Consider the following 26,339-nt stretch of genomic DNA (forward strand, 5'->3'; position numbering starts at 1 on the left):
GAGGTTCATGAAGATATGGTTTACCAGGGTTTATGAAGAACTGGAGTGGCCTGCATCAAGTTCTGACCTCAACCCCACTAATCACTTTTAGGATGAACTGGAATGCCAACTGCAGACCAGGCCTCCTCACCTCAACTTCAGTGTCTGACCTCACGAATGATCTTGTGACTGAATGAGCACAAATCCCCACAGCAACATTTCAAAACCTAATTGAAAGCTTTCCAGAAGGATAGAGGTTATTATAACAGCAAAGGGGAACTAAACCTATCTTGTAAAATGGAGTGTTCAAAAAGCACATATGAGTCTGAAAATCAGTTTGATGCTTTGGTCAAACTTTTGGCCATATAGTGTAAGTGTTTTATATCACAACCCTATGCAGAAAAAGTGACAAAAATTAGCCAAGGGTGAAATCATATTCCTGTTTTCTCCAACATATGATCTCATCATGTAGTTATCCATCCATCCGTTATCTGTAGCCGCTTATCCTGTACAGGGTCGCAGGCAAGCTGGAGCCTATCCCAGTTGACTATGGGCAAGAGGTGGGGTACACCCTGGACAAGTCACCAGCTCATCGCAGGGCTGGCACATAGAGACAAACAACAATTTACACTCACATTCACACCTACGGTCAATTTAGAGACACCAATTAGCCTAACCTGCATGTCTTTGGACTGTGGGGAAAACCGGCGCACCCGGAGGAAACCCATGCAGACACGAGGAAAACATGCAAACTCCACACAGAAAGGCCCTCACCGTCCGCTGGGCTCAAACCCAGACCCTTCTTGCTGTGAGGCGACAGTGCTATCCACTACAACACCATGCCGCCCATATAGTTGTGTATTGTATATAAAATGCTGTTAACAGTAGGCAAAATAATTAGGCTTATTTGACATTTATTCACTGAGCTGTATACTGTTTATAACAATCTATTATTTTTGCATACACTAACAAATATGATAGGAGGTTTACAATGGTGCTTGAAAGTTTGTGAACCCTTTAGAATTTTCTATATTTCTGCATAAATATGACCTAAAACACCATCAGACTTTCACACAAGTCCTAAAAGTAGATAAAGAGTTAAACAAATAAGACAAAATAATTATACTTGGTCATTTATTAATTGAGGAAAATGATCCAATATTACATAGCTGTGAATGTCAAAAGTATGTGAACTTTTGCTTTCAGTATCTGGTGTGACTCCCTTGTGCAGCAATAACTGCAACTAAACATTTCCGGTAACTGCTGATCAGTCCTGCACACCGGCTTTGAGGAATTTTAGCCCATTCCTCCGTACAGAACAGCTTTAACTCTGGGATACTGGTGGGTTTCCTCACATGAACTGCTTGCTTCAGGTCCTTCTACAACATTTCGATTGGATTAAGGTCAGGACTTTGACTTGGCCATTCCAAAACATTAACTTTATTCTTCTTTAACCATTCTTTGGTAGAACGACTTGTGTGCTTAGGGTTGTTGTCTTGCTGCATGAGCCACCTTCTCTTGAGATTCAGTTCATGGACAGATGTCCTGACATTTTCCTTTAGAATTCACTGGTATAATTCAGAACTCATTGTTCCATCAATGATGGCAAGCCGTCCTGGCCCAGATGCAGCAAAACAGGCCCAAACCATGATACTACCACCACCATGTTTCACAGATGGGATAAGGTTCTTATGCTGGAATGCAGTGTTTTCCTTTCTCCAAACATAACGCTTCTCATTTAAACCAAAAAGTTCTATTTTGGTCTCATCCATCCACAAAACATTTTTCCAGTAGCCTTCTGGCTTGTCCACGTGATCTTTAGCAAACTGCAGACGAGCAGCAATGTTCTTTTTGGAGAGCAGTGGCTTTCTCCTTGCAACCCTGCCATGCACACCATTGTTGTTCAGTGTTCTCCTGATGGTGGACTCATGAACATTAACATTAGCCAATGTGAAAGAGACCTTCAGTTGCTTAGAAGTTACTCTGGGGTCCTTTGTGACCTCACCGACTATTATGGTCTTGAATTTCCTCCATTTGTACACAATCTGTCTGACTGTGGATTGGTGGAGTCCAAACTCTTTAGAGATGGTTTTGTAACCTTTTCCAGCCTGATGAGCATCAACCACACTTTTCTAAGGTTCTCAGAAATCTCCTTGTTCATGCGATGATGTACTTCCACAAACATGTGTTGTGAAGATCAGACTTTGATAGATCCCTGTTCTTTAAATAAAACAGGGTGCCCACTTACACCTGATTGTCATCCAATTGATTGAAAACACCTGACTCTAATTTCACCTTCAAATTAACTGCTAATCCTAGAGGTTCACATACTTTTGCCACTCACAGATATGTAATATTGGATCATTTTCCTCAATAAATAAATCATCAATTATAATATTTTTGTCTCATTTGCTTAACTGGGTTCTCTTTATCTACTTTTAGGACTTGTTAGAAAATCTGATGTTGTTTTAGGTCATATTTATGCAGAAATATAGAAAATTCTAAAGGGTTCACAAACTTTCAAGCACCACTGTATGCTTTTTGAAGAGTTCTATTTCTTATTTAGATTGATTTGAATGTAACCTGACTCAAGGTTAATAATGGGTAATCAGATGTCATATTTGGTGTTTCACTTATAGTGTGTATGTGGTATACTGGGAATAGCTTGTAGTGTTTGGTTTTGAGAGTCTGTTTTTTTTCTATACCACATTAATGAACCTGCTGTTTTTCCACCATCAGGTTTATTACATGGACGGGTACCATAACAACCGCTTTGTACGTGAGTATCCGTCCATGGTGGAATTCATGAATTCTGATAACTTCACCTCTCATCGGCTCCCTCACCCTTGGTCTGGAACAGGCCAGGTGGTCTACAATGGCTCCATTTACTTCAACAAGTTCCAGAGCCACACTATCATTAAGTTTGACTTCAAGACATCCATGATCAGTAAGTCCAGCCAGCTGGATTATGCTGGCTTCAACAACCGCTACCACTACTCATGGGGTGGCCATTCTGATATTGATCTCATGGTGGATGAAGGAGGACTTTGGGCAGTGTACGCCACCAATCAGAATGCAGGAAACATCGTCATAAGCAAGCTAAACCCAATTACATTGCAGATAATCAAGAGCTGGACCACTAACCACCCGAAAAGAAGTGCCGGGGAAGCTTTTATGATCTGTGGAACTCTGTATGTAACAAATGGCTACTCCGGAGGAACAAAGGTATATTATGCCTTCCACACCAACTCCTCCACCTATGAGTATATCGACATCCCTTTCCAGAACAAGTATTCGCACATCTCTATGTTGGACTATAACCCAAAGGACAGAGCACTGTATGCGTGGAACAATGGACATCAGGTGCTGTATAATGTAACTCTGTACCACCTTATCCGCTCTGAGTAGACCCTGTATGAGTGACCTTATCAAGCCACGTGAGATGTAGATCTGAAGAATTACTGAAGAGTAGAAAAATAACCAGTGATTGTTCAATTAATGAAGACGTCAAATATATATATTCAAAGTAATATTAGGCAATGATATAAACAGCTGCCAAAAGGTTATGCCTTTCTTTTGTAATATTTGGACACTGAGGTTATACTTTCTTTGACTGTCTTCTGAATTTTGTATCACAGAGTACTTGTACAGCTTTGTCTATGAATATGAAATAAAGCATCCTATTGGCAGAGAGAGAGAGAGAGGAAGTATGGTGCAGAAAGGAAGACATTTCTGTTTATTTACACAATCATAGCCTTTGTATCAAAAGCAATCAATAACCTTTCAACACCAACTAAAGATATGAAGGCACTGACTGTTGGAGGAACCCTGTTTAAAACAAACAATATCATTGTGGTTGTATGTACTGTTCTGATTTTCTTAAGTTTTGCATGGACATTTGATAGCACAGAGGTTCACATGGATGTATGTAGTTCTCAGTAATATGGCACATGTATATGAAAAGGAGAGTAGATTAGCAATGGGTTGACATTATTTGCTATGTTTTATTTATGTCTACTTTTCATTGACATTAACCGTGCATCTGAAATTTTTTGTGTCCAGAGAATTTCAAGTTTTTATTTGGTAGTTTAGAATGTAACAAAAGAGGAATTTATAAAAATAATATATATGTCAGCAAAAAAGTATTACCATAGAATGTATCAAAAATGTATTTATGAGATAGCAGTCTATACTTTGATTGTATTTCAGAATTGACTTCACATATCAACTGTCTTCGTAGTTTAGAAAAGATTGATGGTGGCGTCTAAAACTGTTGCGCTTGCATATGTGTTGTATCTGCAATGTGATTGATATCAATAAAACTGGTCTTTATTTTACATGTACCTTGTCATGGCTAGGGAAAAAATGAATCCTTGCATAAATAAATAATGAAGCACGATTGCCAAAAACGCATACCTAACACAACAAGCAAAATAATTCTGTCTAAAGCATTCAAAAAAAAATAGTCATGTCTCTAATTTAGAGATGAAAACCTTTCTCAAGATCTCAATCTAATTTCAGAATGGGCCCCAAATTCCCAGGGGATGTATGGATTAGTCTGAATAGTCTGATGGAAAAATGACTAACCTGAATTAATTCTTCTACCAGCTGTGCCACAGTGTTAGACCACTGGGAAACAGCTGATCAGGAAACAGACCCAGGCTATGCCATGTAAGACAAAGTGGCTCATTAGCCATGTGCGGTACCCTAAAGGCAAAAATAAAAAGGAATTGTCTAGGCTTCCCTTGCTACACAGCAAAGTGAGCGCGCATATATATATATATATATATATATATATATATATATATATATATATATATATATATATATATATATATAATAACCTGTGAAACACAAGATCAGCCTCTAAAAGCATGCAGCTTTCTTGGCAGCAATCCTCATAGATTTGAATTGGTTTTTCTCTTTCTTTTTAACAAAAGATCATCAGCAAAAGTGCAGCTTCAGCAGAGTTCTTAGGTCTTTGGATATTACCTGTTTTCTGCAGTATTATATAGCTTTTTGACATCTAGAGAACATATAACTTCACAGAAGGTAAATCATTCATTTCTTATTTTCTTTGTATCAGAAATGATGTGTCAAGAATTTCCTGAAAGAATGTTTCATCATTTTAGTGCTAGAAATGTATTTCACCTAGTAACAACAGTCATAATTAAACTATAACATTTTCTTAAAGGGTACATGACGGCAATATGTGGGCCTTTGCTGTATTTTATATAAGGTTTTGATTGAAATATAAGGTGGGTCTTAACCTCAGCATGCATGCAGAATTTCAGTCAGGAGTGGATTTCTACTCTTTATCTTGAGAGTGACCTTTCAGAAGTAGTTTTCAGTTTCACCTCCAGAAATAATACAGGCCTTGAATAATATTCTCATGTAACCTCCCTACTGAAGTAGTTATCCTTTTAGGTACATGTTTAGTAAATTAAGCTCTAATTACCCCCGTTTTAATCTGCATGGGGCAATTTAAGTGATTCTACTACGAATCAGTATACAAATTGGTACAGAAGATATACCCAAATAAGGGTGCAATAGGGGACTTTCACTGACATCACAGATTCTTGTTTATCATGCAGCGTCCGCCATATTGCCAGGCAAACAAAGAAACATAGCCATGGCAGTTACTAAGGAAAATCAAGACAAATGCAGTCAGTACAATCTCTCTGAAACGATTCATCCATCCATCCATTATCTGTAGCCACTCATCCTGTTCTACAGGGTCACAGGCAAGCTGGAGCCTATCCCAGCTGACTATGGGCAAGAGGCGGGGTACACTCTGGACAAGTCGCCAGGGTATCGCAGGGCTGATACATAGAGACAAACGACCATTCACACTCACGGTCAATTTAGAGACACCAATTAACCTAACCTGTGTGTCTTTGGACTGTGGGGGAAACCAGAGCACCCAGAAGAAACCCACACAGACATGGGGAGAATATGCAAACTCCACACAGAAAGGCCCTCGCCAGCCGCTGGGCTCAAACCCAGAACCTTCTTGCAGTGAGGCAACAGTGCTAACCACTACACCACCGTACCGCCCCTCTGAAATGATTAAAAATGTATATTATACCAGCAGACTGTATTACATCCAAAAGCTGAAACATGCAGGCATCACAGAGCCATATAATTGACCCACAAATTTATTTATTTATTATTTATTCTGCCTATTGCTCTGGGTACATGTGTGTGCTCATTGCTCACTTCTGTGTGCGTGCGTGTGTTCAGTACTTCAGATGGGTTAAATGCAGAGGAGGAATTTCACTGTGCTTGAGTGTACATGTGACAAAAATAAAGGCTTCTTCTTCTTAATTTACCCATAAATGGTCCACTCGGAAAGTCTACCACAAACCAGCTACCAGATTTGGGACACCACAACAGCCTGAACACCCCCCCGTCCAAAAAAAAAAAGTTTTAGTCTTGCAGATACCGAGATATGCCTGCCATTTTTATTTAATTAATAAGGTTTTAAAAACTAAACAAAATAAATCAATATGTGGGCTTGAGCTGAAGAGTTTATGATGTAAATTTATATTTAATAGCAGGTCCTAGTTTAGGTTTTTTTGCTCGTGACACGAATGCAGTGAAAAAAAATAGGTACCCTATGGGTACATGTGGCTACTGTTTATAAATAAAATTGTTTTCTGATACCATGTCCATACAGTAAATATAGCCTATATATTTACTCTATGAGGCAGTAGCCACAAAAATAAAGCGTAATCCAAAAATGAATAATTTAAAAATCACAGAAGTAAAATAGACCAAGTGTCTGTACTTTATATGTATTATTCTACTCTTACCTCTTACAGTTTTCGAAACTGAAACCTCCAAACCGAGGCTGACATACACACGCTGTCGTCATGAATGAAACTTTTCTTTTCCGGAAAAGGCCCGGGGCTAGAGCTCAGTGGTCTCAATACTCTTTTTGACAACTTCCCGTAACAACTCAGAAGTGCATCACATCTACATCACACATTGGACAACCTGGAGTATATTTTAAAATAGGAACGCACTTTCCCTCAGTAATAAGCATAAACATATCTGAAAGTGATTTCTTTAGTCTAGTCCATTTATTTTGAATGGTGAACTGAATTGTATACGCACACCGGCCATTTTAATAGGAACACCTGTATGCGCATGTGCAGTGCATACGATGACATAGTGGCTCCTGCCTCTATGAGGCAGTAGCTACAACAAGCTGGCGAGTCCTGTTGGATTTTTACAAGGCGCGAGAACTCCATGCATCGACATAATAACATATTGTATTCCCAGACTGTACTGTAGACTATGTGTAAAGGGTGTGTGCCATCCTTTTATGTTTATGGTATCATTACACATGTTCATGAGCCAAAATGATAAGATGCTGCAGCAGGCTTACTGCGTACACACACATGTCGGCTGTCCGGCTACCTCTCGTATTCATTAATAGGGTATCCCTGTCCTTACTATACCCTGTGTATGTACATGGTACGTATGCTGTTTTGGGGGTGAGCCTCACTTTGATTTTTACAACAGTGGCTAGATAGGGCCGTGAGAGATGTTGATTTTTGCAACGGCTCTGAAGAAAATCTGTCTGAAATCCCCTGCTCAGGTTACAGTTACTGACTTTGTATTATTGACATGCAACTCTTGCCGTCTTTTTTTATAGTTATCTCAGTATTAAGTTCGGTCTTAAGTGGCCACCTACATTACCTCAGTTTACCTGGGTATACTCACTGTCTTATATGTACATTGAATGTCCTGAGCAGGAGCTCAGATTGCAGTTGCTAAAATAGTAATAATTTATTGATATAAGGTGTTTTGTGGTCAGTGTACTACACTGTAGTGTGTCATGTGGTAATGCATTATATGACAATGCAACTTTCATAAATATTAACATATATCAGTTGTAATTATGTTCTACGCATATAGAGGGCTACCGCATGACGTCACCGCGCCGTGAGATTTTGTTAGGCGCCATATTGGAAGACCAAGTACATGCACTCACAATATAAAACAAAGTGCGAGCGAGAGTAAAGTGACACGATGGATGATAATTCGGGTTATGTGAGTACATTACCAGCTGCAGAAAGGGCACGGTATGTGGAGAAACTGGCTGTGATTGATGGGTTTGACCCATATGATAAGACTCGCGGCAAGGGAGAATGGAAACATAAGGAGGACCGGACACCAATTCTGCCATCTGTTTGCTACCCAGACATTGTAAACTATTTGTTGTTTACACCCAGTGCCTACACTGCTGATGACTTGAAAGCCTACAAAGGGCTACAGGCTTACAATTATTTCGTTAGTGGCTTGGGTCATGATATTAATACAGCTGTTGTTAAGAATAACCTACACATAGTTATGGCCAAGGTAATCTTGTTGATATTTATCTTTTAATAATATATCTTTTCAGTTGAAAAATTAATACTTTTTGTTACTATTAAGGTATCCATAATTTAGGTTAATTTATCCAAATTATACATATGTATTTATGATATATGCCTACACAACAACTATGCTTTATTTATATAATAGGAGGGAGAGCAAGCCCCAAACCATCCTAAATTATTATTATTATTATTATTATTATTAAATTGTAGAAGTCTGGGAGGCTTGCTCCTCATACAGTTATCAACTTGGGGCCAATTTAGCATGTTTTAAATCTGAATTTCTTGCGTTTGCTTACCTCAAAGTGTCCACAGATCATGCACAGACTTATCCATTATATCCACAGTTTTTTGCCAAGTCTCACACAGGTTTCTTTCAAGTCTACTGTTGGGCCAATAAATCATAAATAAAACAGCTCAGATTTGTTTGTTTAAGTCGCTTGCCACTCCACTTTATTCTCGTGGGTTCACATACCGCTGCCGTTATTTCCCCCTAATCACAAGTTTGTTGGTCTTCCAAAATGGCGCAGGGTCTGTTTACTTCCGGTTTCGGGTGACGTCAGTGAAATCCCTCTATACTTGCAACTCTGACAATATCATTTTCAGTGACTAATAAAATGGTTTTGAAAGTTCCTAGTTTTAAAACATTTTAATACGGTCATTTTCTTTGAAAGATTTCATTTACAACATGTCTCTGACAGCTCAAAATGCATCTCCAGGTATTTAAAAACTGCAGAGTTTCTGGGGGCCTCTGGTGGCTCTCAAATCCCCGGCCTTACTGGGTTGACACCCCACCCCCTTCTCATTTTCCTGGGTCTGCCCCAGTGAACTATTTAGTATTTGGGACTTCTAAATACAGTGGGAAAATGCTAAAGGCATACAAAAGTACAGATGCCTACCTATATTTTGAGGCAGGTTTCATGTTGGAATGTTATGGGAAATTCCTGATAAAGAAAAATACCTTATTATGACAAAGGTAAGCTCAAACCTGGACTTCTAATAGTAATAAACAAGTCAGGGCCTAGATCTAGCATATTTTATGTCTTTTAGGCGAGTCCACATTATCAGCATATACGTAACAAACATGGTGCTCATCTAGCCAAGCATTAGGTATAATAAAAATATTGTGTCCAAAGCCCACATCCAGATATACATTTTAACTTTCATACATTTTCCATTTGGCATGTTTTTTGTAGTGCAGTAGAGCTGCTAAATATGACACACTTGTATATGTACCAATAGACTGTACTGAGTAGTGCCAGACCATGCGAACTGTTAAACACTTTACTATCTTGACCAAAAGTCTGTCTATGTTATGCCAACTTACAGACTTGTTGAATGTTAACTTGAGTATGCTAAGGCTAGATCTAGAGCTATGGGATTTTTATAATTGAATGACATTGAACTAGAAAAAGTGTTAGGAGAAATAACAGAACTTTCATACTAACCTGATATAAAATGTTCTCCACACACACGGGAATGTTTTGTTGGTATCCAGTGTTCCTGTTTAACTGCAGCTCACCATTTTTCTCATCTTTCTGGGTTCGCTGGAAAGTGGTGAAAAGTTAAACCAGACTTATCTCCACATCTGTTATTACATCCAAAAGCACTACAGGTCTCTGGCAGTGTTCTTTTAGATATAACTTCTACAAGCTTATCTGTTTAGATGTTTACTGAATTGGGCTTACAATCACTCATGTGCACGTGCCCAGCAACATGGCCGCATAAACAAATCCACAGCTACGATGACATTGTCAGACTTGCGCACTTAGCATGCGCACCAGTTGGATTCTTGGGTGTGCATGCCGAGTGGACTCTTATACGCACGCTGTTAACAACACACACCTGCTTGTGATTAAGGTGCAATCTGTGCACTTAAATAAAGACTGTTTAAATGCATGCTCAGTGCAAAGTATTGAGTTCGTTGTGACACTTTACCGAGCCTTGTTTCTGTGATTGATTTCCTGATATTCTGAATTCTGATTCCTGTTCTGTTTTTTGCCTTTGCCTGTGCTTGTGCCTTGCCCGACCCTTTACTCGTTTAATGGTTTTGATCTTGCCTGCCGAATTGGATTGTCTGCCTGTGTGTTTTCACTGTTATAAATAAAAAATCTATTCTGCACTTACAGCCATATCCTACCTATCCCTGACAGACATCATGTGAAAGGGCCGTATATAAACCTTTGTTCTTTTGCTTTTTGGTTTGAAACTGTTTACTGGGAAGCTATATGTGGTTTTGAACTAATTGCAGAAGCGTCATCAGAACTAAGAGGCTAATAAAATGCAATAAACTTGAGACCAGAAAGGGATTTTGGCTTGCACTCCATTTTTTTCTCCAAAAATGTCATTCTAATGACACTTGGCAGACCATTTTTAATTCTGTCATTCATTCTCAGGAACCACTTTATACTGATCAGGGTCATGGCATTAGGTGAAAATACACCCTCAATCACAGGATACTATGCACACACTCATTCACCTGAGCTCATTATTGAACCAGGGACCCTGAAGCACTTTGGTAGGGATGAGACTAGCAATGAATTATTTGGTCAATAAATACAATCAGTATGTTTTCAAAAACCTGGGGTGGTGCAATGGTTAGCACTATTGCCTCACACCAAGAAGGTTCTGCATTTGAACCTCATGGCCAACAGGGGCTGTTCTACTGTATGTGGAGTTTGCGTGTTTTCCTCATGTCTACATTGGTTTCCTCCCAGAGTTCAAAGACATGCAAATTAGTTAAAAAATACCCAGCCACTGGGGTTGCACAAGCCAGTGCACACTTAGTGCCAGTCCTAAGCCCAGATAGATTGGGCAGGGTTGCATAAGGAAGGGCATCCAGTGTAAAACCTATACCAAATCAAATATGTGGATGAGCCGCTGTGGCAGCACCTAAAAGGAGCAGCTGAAAGAAAATGTTTTCAAAAACCTTTTCAAGAGACAATGTTTGATGTCTCTTCTGACATCAAACAACTATTACAGATTTTAACAGGTGTAGCCAGTGATTTCATTTGTTTTTACTCCCATTTACAGAGCCAGCACCATAGAGAATGCAGTTTTTCCTCTGAGCAGATATTTTAATGTTAGCTGACAGAATCTAAGGTGAACTAACAAATATTAGACCAAAGTGTTCTGGCTTAAACTTAACTTACCACACCTTTGGCTTAAACTTAACTTACCACACCTAATAAAGTGATTCTGATTCTTTAAATGGAGTCCAGGAAAAAGTCAGTAATTACTTGATACAGCAGAAAATGTGGTCTATTACAATAAACTGTCTTGTATTTTGTGCTCATGGCTGTGCTATAAAAAGAGACATATACACAAAACCTGTGACCACCCACTGAACTTATTCCAGGTGATAAAAGCCCTACGCACCTGTTTAGCAAACCATACATGCAGTTTTTCATGCTGAAATAGGGTTTCCAACAACAGAAACATCAGAAAATCTGCCCTATAATCATTACTTAATAGGTGCAGATGGTGTTCTGGCCATGAAACTGGAGCCAATAAGTCATTATTTTCCCTGGAGGCAAATTCATTACTGTGAAAAATGCTTGTGGATTATATAATCAGTGCTTTTATTCATCTACTCTCTGACCTATAAATGAAAACAACAGGACTGATATTTAATATGAGTAATCTTTGAAATATCCAGTCAAGCTGAAAATGTTCTTATGTTATATGAGGCTTATCAGGCAGAAAAAAACACAGCTGCTCACTTATTTGTTGTTCAGCTCTGTATGTTGAAACCTGGGTTACTACAGTAAAATCTGGTTGTATACCAGTCAATGATGGATGCAAGAAAGAGGTGTACAACTGTAAAGTCATCAGAAACTAAGACAGCGGCTGGTTGCCCCATAGATATCCTAAATGTGCATTTATCTTTTAGACATGGACAGCATGTAATGACTTCTTCTGCTGTTTCCACCCTTCATCCCAACCCCCACCCTCACCCTCACCCTCCACCCTCTGAATCATCTCGCTGTATTCCCACATGGCTCGATTCACTTTTAACTACTACTTTAACTGCATTTCCATAGGATGTTCTAGCCATCTCATGTGTTTGCTTCTAAAGCTTACAAAGGCATCTATGCTGTGTATTTTCACAAATGCTCTCTTTTATTAATTAAATTCACAAATTATCAGATGCAATTCATGTTTGCGTCACAAATCACTTTTTTATAGTAACCACTAATTTTATGCTTCAGTAAACATTTTCTTCTATTTTAACTTCAATTTAGATATTTATTCTTGCATTTCTTCATGTGGAACATGAGACATTAAAATTTAAACAAAAACTAAACATTTTCTGAGCAAAGAATATAATCATCTGACAGTTCCTGTCTCCATCTTTCTTGTACATAATGACTTTACACTCCACATGTTTCAAACCACAATAAGTACCTTTTTGTGTCTGGGACTTACACCTGAGGTAATAATTCACGCACTGCTAATGAATATATAAGGTTTTATAACATGGGCGCTGTGTGAGACGGCTGCCTCTCCAGTAGCTCTGTAGTTTTTAGCTCTTTAAACCTCTTTTTTCCACCTTTTTTTACTTTTCTGCTCTTCTTATGAAGACATAGTGTGTTTTACTTATATAACATGGATATTTTTAACTTTAACATGCAACCAGGAGCCAGTTTTCTCACTTATTCAAGAGAGGAGCTGCTGGCCCTTAAAACAATGGGACGAGCCGGGATACGACACCCCATCCCGGCTGAGTTGAGGAGGAAACCCAGGGGCTACAAAGCTGGAGCTAAGCTAAAGGCTAGGCTAGCGGACAACCGGCGGCGCTACAAACAGGGCCGGAGTGGGCCCTGTTTTCAGTCCGGGAGTTTAATTCACATTCAGGCCACTTTGAAATGGAGGAGGAATTTGAGTACATTAAAAAAGATAAAACAAATAACTGTTCTTTCACAATGCTTTTTATTTGGTTTAAATTCAGGTAAACTTCACTTCACTTCACTTTAACAATATAGGTTATAATTCAAATTAACATAAAACGAAAGATAAAAATTAAGAATAAAAGTTGTTTGTACAGTTATTTAACCAATCAAACTGATGGTGTTCTACTGTAGCTTCACTACACATATTTAGGATGTTAAAACATCAAAAGCCTCTTCAGCAAAGCACTTTTCTCTGCAAGTTTGTTGATGACAATGTCATTATCAATGGACATGTCCCAAAGTTCCTTAGTGAAAATATTTGAAAACACATCCAAAGGACATGCATCTTCAGAAATCGGCATCTTCGGCCCGGGTGTGGGAATGAACTTTTACGTCGGGGGCGAAATCCAGCTGACTGCCACTCCAAATAGCAAAGCAGCGAGTATGGCTGATTGTTTCAAGTTATTTAAGACGAATTACACAACACATTTTTAGTCACATAGTCTTAAAATAACGAAAGCACCCATCTCGCGTGCATTTGAACCAATGCTTGTGCATTACATGCCGCATACGCCTCGAAAATAATGGCAAATCAACAATGCTGGGTACTCAGCAACCGGCAGATAAAGCGTGAGGGCGCATTAGGCAACTCAAAAATGGTTAAATGAAATGTAGGCTAAAGCAAGTGTTCGATTCTGCTTAGAATATTGGCATACGCATACACCTCTTCTAAGTTATATATTTAACAACAATTATTTAACATCAAATATGACTTCTAGGCCTATGTGTTCATAACCACAATGTGCGCACGCCTGTGGAAATGCACAGTGTGACAGCGAGATGAAATAGGCTGGATGAGGAAATAACACGCAACAGCACATTTGGGACCTGTTCATCTAAAATTGTTAATAACTGGGATGTAAAGCAATGTCCAGTTCTTCTTAGAATTAAGACATACACCACATCTATACCGTGTAAATTGCGAGATTTCACATGACATCAAAAAGCTGAATTGACATCGCAAACTATCGACACATTATAGGCCTAGCATAGACTGATAAAATCGACAAACAGGGTTATCATACTACATATCTTTCGTAACCTACCAGCTGGTCTTGAGAACATATCTGTCAGTTTGGCACATTTTGCTGCCACCTCCTTCCTTTTTTTAAGCTTCGCCCTTTCGGTTCCACCTGGCCTCTTTCTGCCCTCCATCACTGACGAGCGCTGTTTCGAGCCAATGTTGTTTAAGTTCCCCGCAATACAGAGGAGGAGTCTTGGACCAAACCAACTGCAATAGAGGGGAGGGGAGAATTTCCTTATTTGGTAGTGCCTATTTAATCTGCTGCGATGCTGTCGGCGTCTGGGCTGCCATGTGAAAATGCAGAGTGCAGTTGAATTGATGATTAATGCAAGAATAAGATCAGTGACCAAAATTGGTGAAAATTATTTTCCCCATGCTCCAAGCAGGCCACCATTGATAGTTTGGGCCGGGGATGGTCCCGGCTAAATATAGGGCCACCCCAGCTTTGGCTACAAACCATCCATTCCCTCCGTTATCACGGGGAATGTGAACTCGCTGCCGAATAAAGTCAACAAGCTTTCCGCTCTGTTAACAATCACTGGTGTAACCCGGGACATATCTCCATAAAGACAGTTTTATGTTGCCCGGACTTGGAGCTGCTAGCCGTTAGCCTGCGGCCATATTATCTGCCAAGGGAGTTCAGTCACGTGATCACCATCTGTGTTTACATCCCTCCGAGGGCAGACGCAGCCACTGCATGTGAGAGGATTCACTCTGTCACAGCAAGGTTGCAGACACAGCACCCTGAGGCATTTATCATCATTTCTGGGGACTTTAATCATGCTACTTTGGATTCTACTTTGGCTGTTTTTTACCAGGCTGTGGATTGTCCAACAAGGAACAACAGGACAATTGACTTGCTGTATGCTAATGTGAGGGATGCATACAGAGTCACACCCCTCCCCCCACTAGGGAAGTCTGACCACAACCTGGTTCTTCTACAGCTGAAGTACACCCCCCGGTTCAAAGGCAGCCTGCGACAACTACAGTGGGGCAAAAAAGTATTTAGTCAGTCACCAATTGTGCAAGTTCTCCCACTTAAAAAGATGAGAGAGGCCTGTAATTTTCATCATAGGTGTACCTCAACTATGAGAGACAAAATGAGAAAAAAAATCCAGAAAATCACATTGTCTGATTTTTAAAGAATTTATTTGCAAATTATGGTGGAAAATAAGTATTTGGTCAATAACAAAAGTTCATCTCAATACTTTGTTATATACCCTTTGTTGGCAATGACAGAGGTCAAACGTTTTCTGTAAGTCTTCACAAGGTTTTCACACACTGTTGCTGGTATTTTGGCCCATTCCTCCATGCAGATCTCTTCTAGAGCAGTGATGTTTTGGGGCTGTCGCTGGGCAACACGGACTTTCAACTCCCTCCAAAGATTTTCTATGGGGTTGAGATCTGGAGACTGGCTAGGCCACTCCAGGACCTTGAAATGCTTCTTAAAAAGCCACTCCTTCATTGCCCGGGCGGTGTGTTTGGGATCATTGTCATGCTGAAAGACCTAGCCACGTTTCATCTTCAATGCCCTTGCTGATGGAAGGAGGTTTTCACTCAAAATCTCAGGATACATGGCCCCATTCATTCTTTCCTTTACACAGATCAGTCATCCTGGTCCCTTTGCAGAAAAACAGCCCCAAAGCATGATGTTTCCACCCCCATGCTTCACAGTAGGTATGGTGTTCTTTGGATGCAACTCAGCATTCTTTCTCCTCCAAACACGACAAGTTGAGTTTTTACCAAAAAGTTCTATTTTGGTTTCATCTGACCATATGACATTCTCCCAATCCTCTTCTGGATCATTCAAATGCTCTCTAGCAAACTTCAGACAGGCCTGGACATGTACTGGCTTAAGCAGGGGGACACGTCTGGCACTGCAGGATTTGAGTCCCTAGCGGCGTAGCGTGTTACTGATGGTAGCCTTTGTTACTTTGGTCCCAGCTCTCTGCAGGTCATTCACTAGGTCCCCCCGTGTGGTTCTGGGATTTTTGCTCACCGTTCTTGTGATCATTTTGACCCCACGGGGTGAGATCTTGCGTGGAGCCCCAGATTGAGGGAGATTATCAGTGGTCTTGTATGTCTTCCATTTTCTAATAATTGCTCCCACAGTTGATTTCTTCACACCAAGCTGCTTACCTATTGCAGATTCAGTCTTCCCAGCCTGGTGCAGGTCTACAATTTTGTTTCTGGTGTCCTTTGACAGCTCTTTGGTCTTGGCCATAGTGGAGTTTGGAGTGTGACTGTTTGAGGTTGTGGACAGGTGTCTTTTATACTGATAACAAGTTCAAACAGGTGCCATTAATACAGGTAACGAGTGGAGGACAGAGGAGCCTCTTAAAGAAGTTGTTACAGGTCTGTGAGAGCCAGAAATCTTGCTTGTTTGTAGGTGACCAGATACTTATTTTACCAAGGAATTTACCAATTAAGTCATTAAAAATCCTACAATGTGATTTCCTGGATTCTTTCCCCCCATTCTGTCTCTCATAGTTGAAGTGTACCTATGATGAAAATTACAGGCCTCTCTCATCTTTTTAAGTGGGAGAACTTGCACAATTGGTGGCTGACTAAATACTTTTTTGCCCCACTGTAGCTCCATCAGGAGGCAGTCCCCTGAAATGGAAGATGCCCTCAGGGATTGTTATGACATCACAGACTGGGATGTGCTACTTAGCCCACACTGTGAGGACATAGAGGGGCTGACACACTGTCTGACAGATTACCTTAACTTCTGTGGAGATGTGGTCTCCCCCGCTAAGACTGTACGGTGTTACCCTAATAACAAGCCATGGGTAACACAGGAAGTCAAAGCTGTCCTTAACAGGAAGAAGTCCGCCTTCAGGAGCAGGGATAGGGAGGCGATGAAAGCAGCACAGCAGGAGGTAAAACACTGCATGAGGGAAGCTAAGGACAGCTACAGGAGGAAGGTGGAGCAGAAGCTGAAGGAGAACAACATGAGGGAGGTCTGGGAAGGTGTGAAAACCATCACAGGCCACAATACAAAGACCAGAGTTGTTGAGAGGACAGTGGAGAGGGTGAATGAGTTGAATGACTTTTTCAATTGGTTCAACCAGCCCACGTCCCCCCCACCCTCTCCCTCACTGCAGCCATCTCACCTTCTTCCCTCAACACACCTCTCCCCAGTAATTACAGCGGCCCCCTCCTCCCCCTCCTCCCCCACCTCAACACAGACTCCATGCATTACTGTAGACCAGGTCAGAGATCAACTGAGGAAGCTTCACCCCAGGAAAGCAGCAGGCCTGGACAAGGTGTGTCCCCGACTACTGAAGACCTGTGCTGCTGAACTGGGTGAACCACTCCAACGCATCTTCAACCTTAGCCTGCAGCTGGGGAGAGTGCCCACCCTCTGGAAGACATCATGTATTGTTCCAGTTCCCAAAAAGAATTGGCCCAGCGAGCTGAACGACTTCCGACTGGTGGCACTCACTTCACATCTGATGAAGACGTTGGAGCCACTCTTCCTCAGCCTCCTCAGATCCCAGGTACAACATGCCCGGGACTGTCTGCAGTTTGCGTATTGGGCAGGTGTCGGTGTGGAAGACGCCATCCTCTACCTGCTACACCGAGCCCACTCGCATCTGGATAAGGGAAATGGCACAGCGAGGATCCTCTTCTTGGACTTCTCAAGTGCCTTCAACACCATCCAGCCCCTATTAGCTTCAGGACAAACTGAACAGGATTCGAGTGGACCCCTGCCATGTCACCTGGATCTCCAGCTACCTCACTGACAGGCTGCAGTATGTCAGGCTGAAGGACATCATGTCTGACACTGTGATTAGCAGCACTGGAGCACCCCAGGGCACAGTGCTGGCCCCTCTTCTCTTCACCCTGTACACCGCGGACTTCTGCTACAACTCGGAGCTGTGTCACATCCAGAAGTTTGCTGATGACACAGCCATCATTGGGTGTATCAGTGATGACAGAGAGGAGGAGTATAGGACCCTGGTGAGGGACTTTGCTGTGTGGTGCAACAGGAACCATCTGCAGCTCAACACCTCGAAGACCAAGGAGCTGGTCATTGACTTTGGAAGGTCCAGACCAAGGTCACGACCATTTCTGATCGAGGGAGTCGAGGTGGAGGCTGTGGATTCCTACAAGTACCTCGGGCTGTGGCTGGACAGCAAGCTGGACTGGACTTGCAATACCAAACACTTATACAGGAAGGGACAGAGCAGGCTATACTTCCTTAGGAGGCTGCGGTCCTTTAACATCTGCAGGAAACTCCTGTGGATGATCAGTCTGTGGTCGCCAGTGTCCTGTTTTACACCGTGGTGTGCTGGGGGGGCAGCACATCCAAGAAGGACACATCCAGACTGGACAAACTGATCAGGCGGGCCAGCTCTGTGGTCGGCATGAAGCTGGACTCTCTGGTGACGGTGGCAGAGAAGAGGTCTATGGACAAACTATTGAACATCATGGACGATGCCAGTCACCCTCTGCACACCGTCATCAGCAACCAGAGGAGCCTGTTCAGTGACAGAATGCTCCTTCCTAAGTGCAGGACGAACAGACTCAAAAACTCCTTTGTCCCTTACGCCATCAGACTGTACAACTCCTCTCTGGGGGGGAGGAGGGGCAACAGGAGGACAGAGGATGGGAAGGAGCAGTAGTCTAGCCTAATAATAAGCAATACCGGACAATGTGCAATATAAAGTTAAATATCTCTCCTACTGCCGCCCCCCATTCTCACCACCTTTTTTTTCTTTTCTTCCCCCTCCTTCCCCATATCTTATTTTTTTATATATTTGTATATGTCAATACTTAATTTATTTTAATTTATCTCGAAGTTTTATCTATTTCTTTTCTCTGTTTATCTGTAATGATGCTGCTGGAATCTTAATTTCCCTGAGGGAACCCACCCAAAGGGATCAATAAAGTTTTATCTAATCTAATCTAATCTAATCTAATCTAATCTAATCTAATCTAATCTAATCTAATCTAATCTAATCTAATCTAATCTAATCTAATCTAATCTAATCACTACCACCATGAACAGATCTTCAAGTTTTAAGACAGAAACCAGTGGCAGAGCATTCATAAAGGTTTGTAAAATACTATTTCAGTGCAATATTTTAAACAAACAAAAATGTTGATGCAAGAAGAAAGCCCACTTCAGAAAAATGGGTAATGAGTTGATTACTCAACAGCATCTTATTTTGGTATGAATGCTGATGTGATTAGAAAACCATAGAACCAGTATATATTTTTTTTGCATATCTCACCTTATTCTTACCATCCCCCCCTCTTCCAACCTACGGTGTGTGAACATACCTCTGCAGCAGCCCCAGAGCAACACCCCGCCTATGACTGATAATGGCTTTCAGAAAGCTGAGCATCTGTGCTATGCTATTTTTACCCCTTATTTCCTGGTTCAGCTCTGTATTGGGAGAAGTGCTGGGGGCCACACACCGTACAAACACTCATAATGACCGAAGTATCTCCTGGAGGATGCCAGGCTTAACACTGCTGGAATCATCCAGACCTGTCCGCACTGACTGAATGTGTGTGTGTGTGTGTGTGTGTGTGTGTGTGTGTGTGGTGCCCAGTGATGGTTAAGGTTAAGGATAAGTTGTTGTTTTTTTTTTAAATTTGTCATTTCAACCATATACAGTTGGTATGTCAGTAACCCAATAGAGCAGGTGTGTCCAAACTGATCCATAAAGGGCCGTGTGGCTGCAGGTTTTCATTCCAGCCATGCAGCAGCACACCTGATTTGGCTTATTCAATCAACTGACACACCCACCCTTTAATCAAGGGTGGGTGTGGCTGCAAGTATTTGACTGTGTGAAGACAGTTTAGTTGATTGAATGAGCCAAGTCAGGTGTGCTGCTGCATGACTGGAATGAAAACCTGCAGCCACACGGCCCTTTATGGATCAGTTTGGACACCCCTGCAATAGAGAGTGCCACTTCCAGTCTGCCTACAAATGTGGCTGATCTGAACTACAACACCCAAGAACCACAGCGCCCTCTATTGCCTGTATTAATTACACCTGTCACTCATTTCCTGGTTAATCAGCTCACGCTATATAAACACCTCTTCCACACTCACTCGATGCAAAGTATTATTCAGTGTCTTACCTGTCATACCAAACCTTGTTATTCTGCCTGCCTTACCATGTTCTCGAGCCTTGTTATCGTCTTGTTCTCGTTACTCTTTAGTCTAGCCCCTATTACTCTGTCTGCCAATCGATCAACCCCTGCCTGTCCCTCGACTTCGATTTCATCTAGTGTTTTGGATTTGTTTGCCAGTCTGTGTTCCCTGCTCTCCCTTGCACATACATCCGTAAGTGCCTGCATCCTGACAGGATACTTTGCTGCATATGGATGTAGCAGAGGAGGCTTGGCAGACTGCTTTGATCTCTCAAGGGCACCTCTTACGAGAACATCAGCAGATGCTCGCTGATCTCAACACCAAGATGGCTCAGCTCGCTGCTATGATGCCACAGGCCCTCCTAATGCACTCCAAAGCTCCTCCAAGTCCCGTGCTCCCACTTCCATGCCCCAAGAAGTATGCTGGGGATGCACTCAGCTGCAAGGGGTTTCTGCTTCAGCACTCCATGTATTTCTCCTCACTCCCACACATCTTGGATGAACGCAAGATTGCCGGATTTCTTTCGGTTTTAACTGGTAAAGCGCTATAATGGGCCAGCACAGTGTGGAGGAGCGGAGGCAAACACACCATCCTCCTATGACAGCTTTCTGGAGTTATTCAAGCGTGTGTTTGATCACGAAATAGAGGGAATTGAAGTCGGTGAGAGCCTACTCACCATCACCCAAGGTTCAAGGAGAGTCACTGATTATGCCCTAGATTTCCGGACTCTTGCAGCCACCAGCAGATGGAATGAGCCAGCGTTAAAGGTGGTGTTTCACCAAGGACCTCACCCCTCAGTATTGAGTGAACTATCATGCCAAGATGAACATCTCACTCGGGACATTCTCATTGATCTCACCATTCAGCTAGACCACCTGCTATCCAGCCACCCATCCCTCTGGGAGGAAGCCAAACCTGCCATGACCTCTGATTCTCCCTCTCCCATGGAAGTTTCTCGTGCTCACCTGAAACACTCTGAACGAGATCAGAGAAAGAAGGAGGGCTTGTGCTTCTATTGCAGGAGCTCCAGTCACCCTATCATCCAGTGTCCAGTCCACCCGCCATGCACCAGCTCCGAGGAGACCAAGGCTGATTCGGTGAGCCCCATGAGATCACTAAGAGCTTGATCTTTCAAGCTTCCAGTATTACTGAAACTGTCTTCCTCTACCCACATGCTGTCTGCGTTTATCGACTCAAAACTTCATTGGCAGCTCAGTCATTCAGAGGTTCAATCTGCCCACAAACTCATTGCAGAGCCCACTCAGCATCCGGTCCATCGATGGAGGCCCCATAGGGGAGGGCCTCGTCACCTCCTGAACCGCTTCCATGCATATTCAGGTGGGAGTTCTTCACTGTGAACAAATCTCACTCCTCGTCACAGCTATCAAGCATCATGACATCATCTTAGGCTATCCATCACTACAGCTTCATGACCCACTCATCTCCTGGCAGAACAAGGAGATTCTACAGTGGTCCCCAACATGTTTCCAGAACTGCCTCCGATGTCCTCAGTTAAATCTTTCTTCCATCTCCATAGAGAGTCCTCACCCTGACTCCCTGGAAGGGATCCCCATGTGCTACCTGGACCTAGGGGAGGTTTTCAGCAAGGGCAAAGCATGCGGCCTACCCCCACATCATCCATACGATTGTGCCATTAACCTCCTGCCTGGAACTTCTCCCCCATGCGGCCACATTTACCCTCTGTCCCAGAACGAACAAGCTGCTATGGAAGAGTACATACAGGAGGCCCTCAAGCAGGGGTACATACGCCTGTCCACTTCACCAGCATCAGCGGGATTCTTTTTTATGGGGAAGAGAGGGTGCAGACTTCGTCTGTGTATGGACTTTTGAGGACTCAATCAGATATCAGTGAAATACCCATATTCACTTCCACTTGTGCCCTCTGCATTGGAACAGCTCTGCAGTGCCACGATCTTCTCCAAGTTTGACCTATGTAGTGCCTAAAACCTGGTCTGCATCTGCTAGGGTGACAAGTGGAAGACCGCCTTCAGTACCAGCGCTGGCCATTTTGAGTATTGGGTCATGCCTTATGGCCTCTCTTCGGTGCCAGGCGTGTTCCAGTGCCTCATTAACAATGTGCTGCAAAACATGTTGGGTGGTATATCATAGCTTACATCGATGACATCCTGATCTACTCCCCTGATGAAGAGAGTCATCTGAAACATGTTCGATCAGTACTCAAACACCTGTCTAAGAACCATCTTTATGTCAAGGCTGAAAAGTGTGAATTTCACATGCATAAGATCTCCTTCCTGGGGTACATCATCAGTGCTGAGGGGGTCAGCATGGACCCCTCCAAGGTAACTGCAGTCACATCCTGGCCCGTACCCACCTCGATGAAGGAGCTCCAATGTTTCCTAGGCTTTGCAAACTTTTATCGTCATTTCATTAGAGGGTTCAGCACCCTCATGGTGCCCCTGACCTCCCTCCTGAAGAAGGGGCCCAAACGCCTCTACTGGAACCCCACAGGCCTTTGACAGGCTCAAAACGGCTTTCACCACAGCCCCTATCCTTCAGCATCCGGACCCAACCTGACCTTTCACGGTCGAACTGGATGCCTCTGAGATTGGTGTAGGAGGGATTCTCTCCCAGCGCTTCAGTGAAAGGTCCAAGCTCCACCCAGTAGCGCTCTTCTCCAAAAAGCTCACTCTAGCAGAGAGAAACTATGATGTCGGGAACTGAGAGCTACTGGCCATTAAGCTCGCCTTAGAGGAATGAAGGCACTGGTTGGAGGGGGCCACACACCCCTTTGTCATTTTTACTGATCATAAAAACCTTGAGTATCTCAAGAAGGCAAAGAGACTGAACCCACACCAAGCCCGATGGACACTGTTTTTCACCCATTTCAACTTCATGATGTCCTGGCACCAAAAACACCAAGGCTGACGCCCTGTCATGCATCTTCAGCCCCTCTCTTCACAACCCAGAACCTCATCCCATCCTGACACCTGAATGCTTCATCCAGGTGATCACTTGGGACCTCAACAAGGAGATAAGGGACTCACAACCACAGAATCCTCCAGTCAACTGTCCACTGGGCCGCCTGTACGTCCCTAATCATCTCAGGAGCAGACCCATCACATGGGCACACACTTCTCCTGCCATTGGTCATCCCAGCAGCCATCGCACCCACCAACTGCTGCGAAACAAGTACTGGTGAGAGAACATGTTGACTGAGATCATTTGTTTCATCTCTTTATGCACTGAGTGTGCTCAAGCCAAGGTCCCTCAAACTCCTCTAGCTGACAAACTATGCCCTCTTCCTGTGCCTCAGATACCATGGTCCCACCTGGCAATCGACTTCATCACTGACCTGCCGCCATCCCAAAGCAACTCCACAGTTTTGGTCATTATTGACCGCTTCTCCTCATCCTGTTATCCGGCCTACCTACAGCATTTTAGACCGCCGAATTATTGTTCCAGCACGTGTTCTGATACTTCGGCATCCCAGAAGATATAGTCAGTGACAGTGGCCCTCAATTCATCTCTCATCTGTGGGCCAGCTTCATGGAATGGTATCATGGTTGACCCTGTCCTCTGACCTCAACTTCCTAACAAGCTGGGATATGTGAAGAAAAAAATTCCACGGTACTGTAATGTGTATGTGACAAATAAAGACTTCTTCTCCTTTCTTTTGGCCAAATAGTTTGTCAGTATATTGGTATAACTTTCCTAGCTGGACAAATTTAGCAAATGTTTATTTTTATGTCTGTGGTTTAAGGTCAGCTTCAATGTTAAATTTAGCTCAGATTTTTAAATACACTCCTGAAGTGATACACATCCTGATACTAACTCAATTCCCACATCTGAAGGCTGATGTTTGATTAACATACAATATATAATAAACATTAATATAAAATACAGGTTAGAATCATTCAAACTCTGATAAATGACAATGTACTGTGGCCTGACTATAATACGGATGTGACTTAAACACTCTAAAGCTTTCTGTTTTAGTCTGTTTCAGTGTCAACTGTAGCTGAACCAAATTAGTTGATGTTTTCTTTCATCTAATATTCATTCATGTATGTTTATCTCCAAGGTCTCTGTTTTATTAAAACCTACATTAGATCACTTAGACAAAGCCAACTGCTGTCCTATTATCCTGGTAAAAGGTGCAAAATGTGAACTCGTGAAAAACTAAAAACATGCAAATTAAATGAGTAATGATGAGCGTTTCTCATTTATATGCTGCATGTCTGTGCAGTGTGGGATGTTCTACTTTCACAAGGATCCCACTCATCCATTAATTAACACCAGAATCCCAGGCTCGTAGTCTTCTCATGGTGTTTGCAGAGCCTATTTCAGGATCAGGAATGAAGACATTACTTAGTTAGAAGAAGATTTAAAAAAAAAAGACTTTAAAGCCATTACAAGTCAGGCTTCAGAAGTACAGTAAAAAAAAAGAGAACAAAAGAACTGACAGTGAAGAGAGTCTTATTCCACTGGCAATTGGAGTCCTACTCTGATTTACAAATCATAGTCACTACAGGAATAGCAATAATGAGGTCCCTGGAATTAAATGCAAATGTTGTAAGATGACTAAATCTCAACAAGTTTCCATGTCCCAAACAAGGCTGTGTATATGGTTAGTTTTTTTCTTTTTTATCAGACATCTAGTTTTTAGGTTTGTTTACCTGACGTTTCGACGAACGTAACTGTCATCTTCCTCAGAGTGTCACCGGATGTTGTTGGTGACGCATCTTATCAGCTGATGTTTCCGAAGGTGTGACCTTCCTGTCTGGTTTGACAGGTCGGTCACGCCTTCTATTGTCTGTTCGTCCCCTGCAAGATGACACTCCAGGTATGGGAGAGCATGTATGCTCCCTCATCCTGGTTGATGGTCCTCAGGCTTCGCTTACGGATCTCCATGGCCTCCCTGATCCAGAGCTGATGTTTATTATCTTCTGTGCGGATGACTCTGGCATTCCCCCAGTCCATAATATGATTTTCTCTTTTGCAGTGATCTGTTATGGCTGACTTATAATTTTCTTGTTGTACCTTTTCTTTTATTGTTCGGGTTTGTCTTGTAGCTGTCTCCTTTTCGCATTCTTTCTTGTGTTCGTTTTTCCTTGTGGTGAAGCTCCTTCCTGTCTCCCCGATGTAAGTTTTATTGCATGATTGGCATGGAATCTCATATATGGTGTTGCATTTGTTTTCCGTATGTATTCTGTCTTTGGGATGAACCAGGATCTGACGGAGTGTTGTGTATGGTTTGACAGGTGTGTTAATGTTGTGTTTCCTCATTGCTCTTTGAATGCATTCCGTTATTCCTCTGATGTATGGTAATGTTACCACTCCCCTGTGTTCTTGTTTGTTGGTTTGTTTTTTCTCTTTCTTCTGTGTTTTATTGTTCTTGACCTTTTCTGCCCCTTTGGATATTGCCCACTGTGGATATTGACATGCCTTCAGCGCGTGTTGTATGTGTTGTTCCTCCTGTTCTTTGTTCTGTGGATCTGTAATTATTGCTGCGCGTTCATGTAAAGTTCTAACTACAGATAATTTGTGCATTATGGGGTGTTCGGAAGTCCAGTTTAAATATTGGTCGGTGTGTGTGGGTTTTCTATGCACTTTTATTTTGATGTCCCCATCTTCCGTGTGTTGTATTTTTAAGTCCAAAAATGCTATTGACTGCTCCGTTTCCTCTTCATGTGTGAATTTTATATTGCCGGTATTGTCTATGGTGTTGAGATGGTCGGTAAGTTGTTGAGTGTATCCCGTCTTCACTTTTTCCAGTATGTCATCCACGTAACGTTTCCAAAGGGTTGGTCTGTATTCTGCTGGTATTGTGGTGAGTGCTTTCTGCTCCAAGTCTTCCATGAAAAAGCCGCACATGATGGCTGATTGTGGGTCTCCCATGGC

At 42.3% G+C, this 26,339-nt stretch overlaps 1 protein-coding gene across 2 annotated transcripts in view; it reads left to right on the forward strand.

Moving 5' to 3' along the window:
- The window catches only part of olfm1a (olfactomedin 1a), a 28,179-nt gene extending 23,881 nt beyond the window's left edge, over positions 1-4,298 (forward strand). For both annotated transcript variants that reach the window (XM_060906925.1, XM_060906924.1), the window contains exon 6: positions 2,719-4,298. In XM_060906925.1, the coding sequence (XP_060762908.1) occupies positions 2,719-3,387 (669 nt within the window). In that variant the 3' untranslated portion in view covers positions 3,388-4,298. The remainder of the gene's footprint in view (positions 1-2,718) is intronic.
- The last annotated feature ends 22,041 nt before the right edge of the window (positions 4,299-26,339 follow it).

This window comes from Neoarius graeffei, chromosome 24 (genome assembly GCF_027579695.1).
Source record: "Neoarius graeffei isolate fNeoGra1 chromosome 24, fNeoGra1.pri, whole genome shotgun sequence".
Classification (NCBI taxonomy): domain Eukaryota; kingdom Metazoa; phylum Chordata; class Actinopteri; order Siluriformes; family Ariidae; genus Neoarius; species Neoarius graeffei.